Source organism: Physeter macrocephalus, chromosome 11 (genome assembly GCF_002837175.3).
Source record: "Physeter macrocephalus isolate SW-GA chromosome 11, ASM283717v5, whole genome shotgun sequence".
Taxonomy (NCBI): domain Eukaryota; kingdom Metazoa; phylum Chordata; class Mammalia; order Artiodactyla; family Physeteridae; genus Physeter; species Physeter macrocephalus.
Window position 1 is genome coordinate 17,460,642 of NC_041224.1, and position 9,651 is coordinate 17,470,292.

General features: G+C 40.3%; 1 protein-coding gene across 1 annotated transcript in view; it reads left to right on the forward strand.

Annotated features, from left to right (window-relative positions):
• The window catches only part of C11H10orf67 (chromosome 11 C10orf67 homolog), a 78,163-nt gene that overhangs the window by 30,930 nt on the left and 37,582 nt on the right, over positions 1-9,651 (forward strand). Inside the window, exons 5-6 of the mRNA XM_055087790.1 lie at positions 2,165-2,312; positions 3,393-3,451. Of these exons, the coding sequence (XP_054943765.1) occupies positions 2,165-2,312; positions 3,393-3,451 (207 nt within the window). The remainder of the gene's footprint in view (positions 1-2,164; positions 2,313-3,392; positions 3,452-9,651) is intronic.

Sequence of the window (9,651 nt, forward strand, 5' to 3'; positions counted from 1 at the left end):
CTCAGAGTGTAACAGATGACCGGAGCGGCCCAGAACTATCCCTTTGTTCATTTTGCTAATGAGTGCCCTCATTGCTGTGAGAATCTGAATAGTTAATTACTTGCAGTTCCTGCAGCTGACAGATGGTGGGGACAGAGCTAAAGGTTAACCTCTCAGGAACAGGGGCTGTCGATGGATTTGTGGAGGAAAAAACCCCTCGAGTTGGACGTGTTTCCTTGTTTCCTGCTTTTCTACCAGATTTTTAGAAAACCCACTTAGGTGTTAGCTGCTACCACTAGTAAATTTTACACTTCATCCGATTAATTCAAATAGTTCTCGTTTAGTTTATAAGAAGGGGTGCTCACGTAATCCACAGTGGATGTTCATTTTCTGCCACTGTTAGGAAATGTATGCTTAAGCCTATTAAGGCAAATGTTGTTTGTCTTTAAGAAAACTTTTTTAGTCTATAAATACATTCTGTGATGTTCTCAAGTTGAACCATGTGGGACAAGAAATTAATGACTGGGATTCTTTATTAAGAAAATAGTGTTGTTTATTAGCTATTAGATTTGTTAGTTAAGAATGAATTGGGGTTAAATAATTTAAATGGAATGGTGACTCAAAATCATGAAGATTCATAATTGGGCTTAGTGCAAAGTTTAATGACATTATTTTAAATATTAACTCTGATATAATTAACTTCATTAGTAAGTCACTTGTTGTTCTTCAAGGATTTATTCATGTACTATAAAACATTGTACCCACTTATTTTTCTTTTGAACCATTATGACCACAGAGGAAAACATTTTTAATAATTTACTTTCAGATATCTCTAAAGTTAAATAAAAGTGTAGTTTCAAAGGGACACAAGTTATATTGGGAGGAATGGTTTTGTTTTCGAGAGGAGAATTTATTCTTGTGTATTTGCAATAATGGCACTGCTACGAAAAGAATAGCTTATAATTCATCTGAAGATTAATTTAAAGTTCAAAAGTATTTCTAGTGTCTATATGAATTTTGAAGGAAGGCACGTAGACGCTTCTCTCTTTTAGTGTAACAATATAATGACTTTCAGGCATGCTCTTTAATATTTTGAGATTGCATAATCAGTTTAATATTTTATCATCATGAAGTATAAAGTTCTGCACCAGCTTCTCCAATTCATTACATCTTAATTCAAAACAAAAAGTGTGGCAATAAAATCTAGACAGCCATAAGCAAGCATATTCAGATGTTTTCAAAAGCTTTGAAACAAACAAGAAGAAGAAGAAGAAAAGAAGACTAGCTGTCCCCATAAGCTTCTACTGCGTAAGAAAAAGCTTCTCCCATAATGGACATGGCAAGATTGAAACAAAAGACGCACATAATAAAAATGTAAATGAGTTTGCTTTACTAAAACTATAACTTTAAAGTCTTTTGTTGTAAGTTATCCTGAAACCTTCTTACAAGGTAATCACTGTTTGCATAGAGATTTAAACCGAAGTCCTCAATAGCATTAAACGCCTGCACAGTCCCAGTGTGACAGGCATGCAAAGCCACGTTAATGTTCAGAATATGAATTGCCTCTGGGTGGCTCCTTCACCAAGCAGAAAACCAACTGTGTGGTTATCCGTGTGCCTGATGGACTCCATGCGGCTCCCAGCCTGAAAACGTCACCACTTTGACATGTGATGTGCTCCTCATGACACTGGCAGCACTGACACTGGGGAATGCCACAAAGGCGACAAGCCCCCCTCCTTAGCCGTGCGCTTTGCCCCGCCCCCCCGGCGCTGCTGCCCTCCCCCGCAACCCCCCACCCCCCGGCTGCTGCCCATCCGCGGTCTCCCCAGCCTGCCTGGTTACGGGCGGACAGCACTTCAGACACACACAGAGGGAAGTGTGGGTGGAGGGGCCCCAGCTGCCTCCATAATGAATTGACCTGAATGATGAGGGCACACAAACAGTATGATATGCATTATTCCTGTCAATAAACTGTCCCCATGTGCTGTGGTCTTTGTACAGAATGTACTGCAGCCTTTCTCCCAGCAAGCTCTATTTAGCCTCCTTCCTTTTTACTATTCATATTATAAGTGTGTAATAGAATTCAGAAAATTATATGATAGCTCTTCTGTATCTGTATTGTCTTGTGTTGCATATTTAAATCCTTGGCTCCCTGCTTAGAAATATGGAATTCTCCATCTTTCAGGACTCTTTTATCAAAGACGGCAGCCCTCTAAGAACAGCTCTGGAAAAGGAAAATTTGGAGTACAGAGTGGAAAATGAGAGACTGCTTCAAGTCATTTCAGAACTCCAAGAAGAAATCCAACTCAATCTAAAAGAAAATTCAGTATTAGGTAACATTTTAAAGTCATTTTTGAGAAAACTCTGTACATTGGGCACTTTATACAATTCATAGCCATGCTTGTCTTTTCCAAACAGACGTTTGTTTGGTTACTTACATTTAAAACATCAGTCCGTTAGCCACTTTTGATTTTCATTCTTTTCTTGAGACAGAAATCGGTCATACTCCCTTAGCCATGCCTTTTCAACTCAGGGTGATTGTTTTTTAAGCCAAGCATTGGCCTCTGAAAAACATGTGCTCATCAGTATTCTATATCACTTAGAAATATTATAAACAGATAGAAACTTGTGCTGATTTCTGTCATTTTAATATTTAAGCATATATATATATTGGGGTGTGCTTTGTGGAGAAACAGAGTTGGCCCTTCAGAAAATATGCTACTACTTACTACATTATCTTCAATCTTTGGTACAAATTTTAAGTACAAATTTCCATTTGTAGACTTTATACTCTCTTTTTTATATCTATAAACGTGGGTAAATATTGCATTTAAATCACCAAGTTAGATTGCTTTAAAGTCTTTACACATACTGCTATCTTTGTATTTATGTTAGTCACACAATGATGCCCTTAATCTGCAGTATGAAAAGCTATGAGTAGGCAATTCAAAATTTACCGCAAAACATTGATAAAATCAGATATAGGGCAATATTCCTTGAATGTAAAATTATACCACGCCAGTGTAGTTTCGTTTCTCTTCTGCTGTGGTATAGTAATGCTTTTTCAGGTTTCGGTAGTTCTTACTGAGTCATAAAGTACCACCTGCTAAAGCCGTTTGTATTGGCTGTGACTATAACAGCAAAAATGTCTCTTGCTAGTATCGATGAAAAGCTTTCAACCCTCAGCCACACTTGGATCTTGAACTTAGTTCTTAATCCCTATCTGACCAGCCATCTGAACAGCAGGAAGAAGGCTGTGAATGTCAAGGGCAGTTGTGAAGGTCAGAGTCCTGCTAGGACTTGCGTCCACCGTGCCTGCCAGCAGTGTACAGCCTGCCCTGAAGCAGGCAGATTGAATACAGGGCCATAAGCTTGTAATTTCATGGTTGGCCTCTCTCTCCTTTTGTTTACAGAAGATGAAATTATAAGTCTGAAAGAGATGGCAGAAAAGGATCATAAAACCATTCAAAAGGTACTGTAACTTTTTTACATTGATGAGTGACTCTTTTCAATGGAAATATCAGCATAATTGGTGAAATAACCCTGTGTCCGTCCCCCTTGCCTTATGATGTAGCGAAAAGTCAGGTTCTTCCGAATTTAATCTCGCCCGTTACTCAGGATTACTTCTTTAGTAATGAGAAAGGATTCCATCTTGAAAACAAATTCATGTTTTCTTTTACTTGGGATCACTGAGTACCTACCTTGATGACTGTGAGGAACTGGAAAAGCGTATGACACAGGGAGTCAGTCCGAAGATATGCTTGTGGAAAAATGCTGTCATTAAAAATGAGCAGCCTTACTTTCAGAGCAGATGTTGGTGTATGTTCATTTTTCTGTATATGAATGAACTGGGTTTGTATATCCAGGAAATCTGTATATAGAGCAGGAAATTCTTTTGATATCATGAAGATCAAGATTTCCTGGGGCATCTAATGCCGCAGGACCACGGCAGTTCCTGCCCTCCACACCCAGGTCAGGGGCTCCTGCTTTGTGCTTTCTTAGCTCTCAAAACCCTTTTCTCTGATGGTCAGTCTGCCTTGCCGAAGACCCCACAGCCCAGAGACGGTACTGTCTTGCGGTCTCTGATCTCTTCCCAGCGCTCTGCATGGTGCCGGCGCACTTAAAAATAAAAATACTCTTTGAGTGACTCAGAGAAGGAGAATGTAGTTAGAGTTCATAAAATTTGTAGACGAAATGTACAGAACGTACTGCAGCCTTTCTCCCAGCAAGCTCTATTTAGTCTCCTTCCTTTTACTATTCATATTGTAAGTGTGTAATAGAATTCAGAAAATTATATGATAGCTCTTCTGTATCTGGCTCCCTGCTTAGAAACATGGAATGCTCCATCTATTTGGATTATTCCAAATAGACATAAAGGTTTTCTGCGAACTGAATCGAGTATGAATTTTTAAATAAAAATTAATTAAAATTAGATAAAATTAAAAATTCAGTTCCTCAGTCACACTAGCCTCATATCCAGAGCTCAGGTGACTGAGATTCAGATTTCAACCTGATTTTGCAGTTCTGGGTATTCTTAGGTTTTAGATAAAATTACTTCCAAGAACTATTTTGTAAACAAATGTGTGCCGTGATCGGTCAGAGTTGGGAGATGTCTTCTGTGATCACTGAATCCATCACAGGTTTTCACAACATGATGTCATTTTCTTGTGCTTCTTCCTGTTTTCAGGGATGAGGGTGCAGATGCCATTCTTACAGAGATAACAAGAGGCTACAGAACGGACAAGTTTAACTTTCTTGGCATCAAATTTTAAGGTTAAAAAAGAAATCTCAGCTTTCTAGTTTCGCTTAATAACCTGCAAGGGAACCATCTCAATTTGTGTAAATGTATCTTAAACTACTCAGTCAGTACTGTCGCTGGGAAAGCTGAGTCAGATGAGCCTGCTCTTCTCTGGGGGCAGTTCAAGGAAATTAAAGCAGAAACTCTCACCGTTAAGCCATTAGTTAGAAAGAAACATGCCCCCTGAGTGGCCGGTCATACCCCGTGTGGGTTTAAGTATTTCGATTAAATGCCGCCTCAGCTTTCTAGAGCCGCAGTGCCCCCTGGGAGCCACCAGCCATGGGTGGCTGCTGAACACTTGTGTCCAGTGCAACTGAGAAACTGAATTTTAAATTGTTTAATTTTAATTTTTAAATTTCAGCATAAAAATACTGATATTTGTTTCAGTTACTGAAAAACGTTTATGTATATTTTGAATAACTTGAATATGTGAATCTACCTTTTTACTTGTAAATTTTATGAAATCTAAATGCGGATCAAGTATCTCCCATGAACTTTTAGCCCCCAAATTGAGATGTGCTCTAAGCGAAAAACACACGCCGGGTTTCAAAGACTTAGGTACCGTAAGAAATGTGAAATATCTCGCTAATGATTTTTAATGTGGATTATTACCCATTTAAATGATACTATTTTGAATAGCTATTGGGATAAATAAAATATATTATTAAAATTAATTTTACCTGTTTCTTTTACCTTTTTAACAAGGCTGTAAGTTCAACTGTAAACTGTAAAGTTTAAAATTATATATATGACTCACATTATATTTTTATTTGACAGCTCTGTTCTAGACAAATACAGCAAATCCGTAGTTTGTATGATCATCTTTTTTTATCCTTTCTCTTTTCTTTTATTTTTTCTTTATATGCACTAGGTTTCTACCCAGATGTTGAATGTAGGAATAATTTGGTATTTATTGATGAGGAAAAATCTAGAACCCTGGGTTCCTGTTCCATTTCTGACACTATGGCCACTTGGGCTGGTTCCTTATCCTTCCTGAGTCTCACAGGCTTACTGTGTGGACAGAATGAGATAATGTACGTCAAAGTGCTTTGTCAACTGGAAAACAGATCAGGAGTTCTTGAACAAAATGAGAGCTGATATTTACCGGTTTGTTTCCAATGTTCATCAGATGCCTCTTAGTGCCAGGCACTGCTGCGATACAGAAACGTTATATACACACATCTCACACACACACACGTACACACACGCAGCCTTGCTGTGGAGGCGATCAAATCTGGAGGGAGAGACCAAAACCATAGGCCAGTGTGATAGGCACTGTAATAGAAGTACGTACATAGAGAAGAGATGCCTGGCTTTACCTGGAAGGTTCTAGAAAAAGGCTTCACAAATTCTTCCACATCTATCTCACACTCCTTCACTTGAAGTGATTTTTCCAGGTGGGCAGGAGGGTGGAAGAGCTGCATAAAGTGTAAGCTACGCCCGTGGAACTCTGTGATTTGGTATGGCTAGAGCAGCAGGTGGGATCTGGTGAGACCACGTGGCGAGAATTTGTGTTGGGGCAGGAAGAGGGGGGAGTCGGGGGTGTGAGGGAGGAGTAAACAGAACCGGAAGAGAGGAAAGGGGCAGCTCAGAAGCCTCTGGATTAGCCACATGTTCCCCTTTTCAGTCCAGGATGCAATTAAAAACAAGTTGAAAATGGGATGGAATTTGGATAGGCTGACCTCTTGCGGTCTCCATGGGCTAAATGCTGTCAATTATGGGATTCGGTAGCTTTTATGTTTAAATTTTAATAATCAAATGACAGCTGAATCTGTGTTCCAGCTGTGGCTGAATACGTGAATTTATAAATTTGTAAATATGAACTTCCTTCTGAGAGGGAACAGTCGTCAGAGATTATAGCCCAGGTGTGATCAGTGTCAAGAAGCAGGGCAGCGTCGCTTGCCGTGGGGGCAGGTGGTCGCACAGCCAGCCTGGACTGTAAAGGATCGGGCAAGGCTGGAGGAAGGGCACCGAGGTGACTCCTGGAAGCAAGGTCAGCGTTAGCAGGAAAGGGTGAAGGGGAGGTGGACGAGCCAGAACAAGAGAAGGGAGAGGGCACTGACTTGCTCTGGCCGGAAGGAGGTGTGGGAACAGGGGTGGTGAGAAGCGGGGCACATCGTGGAGGAGTGTTATTCATGCCAAGGGGGTTGAGTTGCCTTCTGAGCGGATGGGGGGCTTTGAACGTTGGGACAGGATCGGATTCGTGTTTCAGAAAAAAGATGAACGGGAGGGAGGAAAATCCAGAGCCAGAGAGGCCAGTTAAAAGATTTCTTATCTAAACTAGGGGAAATATAAAGTCCTGAAACAGAAAGAGGGCGGTGACACGGGGATGAAGGGGATGGATGAATTCAAGAGATGGTTAGGCAATAAAAGCTGTGGTCTTTCAGAAGGCTGAAGGCGGGAGAGATTAAGCAGAGAGAAGTGAAGGCTGACATTCAAATGAAAATGACAACAGCGGTAGAGCAGGGGGAAAGCAGGAGAGAGAGTGGCTATCACAGAAGCCAGGCAAGAGTTTCAAAGAGAAAGGAATCATTCAGCGTGCCCAGTGCTGCCCAGAGGCCAGGTGTGCAAAAGGCTAAAAAGGGAGGATTGGACAATTAGCCTTGGCAAGTAAAATGACCCTCGTAATTAATGAGGGTCATTTCCTGGAACGTGGTGGAAGCAGTTGAGAATGGGGGGTGAATGCAGACCTGGAGACAGTGGGCATGTGCAACTTTCTAGAAGTTTGGCTGCGGATGGCCAGGGAGAGGTCAGGGAGTAGTTGGAGGGGGACATGGGGTTGAGGAAGGAATTTTTTAAAAGATGAAACTAGAGTATTTTTAAATGACGTCGATGGAAAGAAGAATGAGAGAGTAAAAGTACAACAGAGAGAAGAGATAATTGCTGAGAGACATCTACGGAGGCAGAAAGGGTTGGGGCCAATGGCCTTGGTGTTCGCCAGTAATTGATGCCCGTTGGAAACTCAATGACACTTCTTTTCAGACCAAGGTATAAGACTCAACACAAAATCTTTTCCTTTCCTTCCACTTCTCATTCCTTTACTTTTCTAAACCCGCTGTTCAGCCTTTCACATCTTCAACTACACCACCACCTCCCCTTCTGAGGCTCTCATGTGACCAGTACCCACTGTTCCCCAGCCCTGCTCAGGGCTTGAGCTGTGCCATTGGAGACAAGCTGACCCTTGCCTTTAGGTGCTCTGCCTTCTCTCTATCCATCCTTTCCCTTGGGTCTAATTAGCATCCTTAAAAAAGAAAAACAAAACTTATTGATTGATTGATTGAAGTACAGTTGGCTTACAATGCTATATTAGTTTCAGGTGTATAACAAAGTGATTCAGTTATATATATACATATATATTATTTTTCATTTTCTTTTCCATTATGGTTTATCACAGGATATTGAATATAGTTCCCTGTGCTCTACAGTAGGACCTTATTGTTTATCTGTTTTATAGGTAGTCATGTGTATCTGTAATTAGCACCCTTTCTAACCACCCACTGCGGCTCTTTCCATCATTACTACTTTCCCCAACTCCATACTCCATTCCTCCTCTCTGTTCCCTCATTCACAGAGAACATAGGCGGACTCCTGGATTTTTTTTTTCTCCTCTCCACTCTCTTGCTCACCCTGTCACTTAGCTTACCTAGCCTCACCTTTACTCCTTCTCATCAGAAGAGGGGACATTCTTCTTTGCCTTGACGCATCCTTCCACCCATTTACCTGACTCCATCTCTTCCTCCTTTTTTTTTTGACTTTTTAAAAATTGGGGTATAATTGTTTTACAATGTTATGTTAGTTTCTACTGTACAGCGAAGTGGAGTTCCATGTGCTATACAGCAGGTTCTCATTGGTTATCTGTTTTATACATATTAGTGTATATATGTCAATCCCAATCTCCCAATTCATCACACCACCCCCCTTTCGCCCCTTGGTGTCCATACGTTTGTTCTCTACTTCTGTTCTCTATTTCTGCCTTGCAAACTGGTTCATCTGTACCATTTTTCTAGATTCCACATATATGCATTAACATACAATATTTGTTTTTCTCTTTCTTACTTCACTCTGTATGGCAGTCTCTAAGTCCATCCACATCTTTACAAATAACCCAATTTCGTTCCTTTTTATGGCTGAGTAATATTCCATTGTATATATGTACCACATCTTCTTTATCCATTTGTCTGTGGATGGACAGGTTGCTTCCATAACCTAGCTATTGTAAATAGTGCTGCAATGAACATTGGGGTGCAAGTGTCTTTTTGAATTATGGTTTTCTCTGGGTATATGCCCAGTAGTGGGATTGCTGGGTCATATGGTAATTCTATTATTCATTTTTTAAGGAACCTCCACACTGTCACCATAGTGGCTGTATCAATTTACATTCCCACCAACAGTGCAGAGGGTTCCCTTTTCCACACCCTCTCCAGCATTTGTTGTTTGTAGATTTTCTGATGACGCCCATTCTAACTAGTGTGAGGTGATAACTCATTGTAGTTTTGATTTGCATTTCTCTAATAATTAGTGATGTTGAGCATCTTTTCATGTGCCCCTTGGCCATCTGAATGTCTTCTTTGGAGAGATGTCTATTTAGGTCTTCCACCCATTTTTTGATTGAGTTGTTTGTTTTTTTGATATTGAGCTGCATGATCTGTTTGTATATTTTAGAGATTAATCCTTTGTCCATTGATTCATTTGCAAATATTTTCTCCCATTCTGAGGGGTGTCTTTTCATCTTGTTTATGGTTTCCTTTGCTGTGTAAAAGCTTTTAAGTTTCATTAGATCCCATTTGTTTATATTTGTTTTTATTTCCATTTCTCTAGGAGGTGGGTCAAAAAACATCTTGCTGTGATTTATGTCATAGAGTGTTCTGCCTATA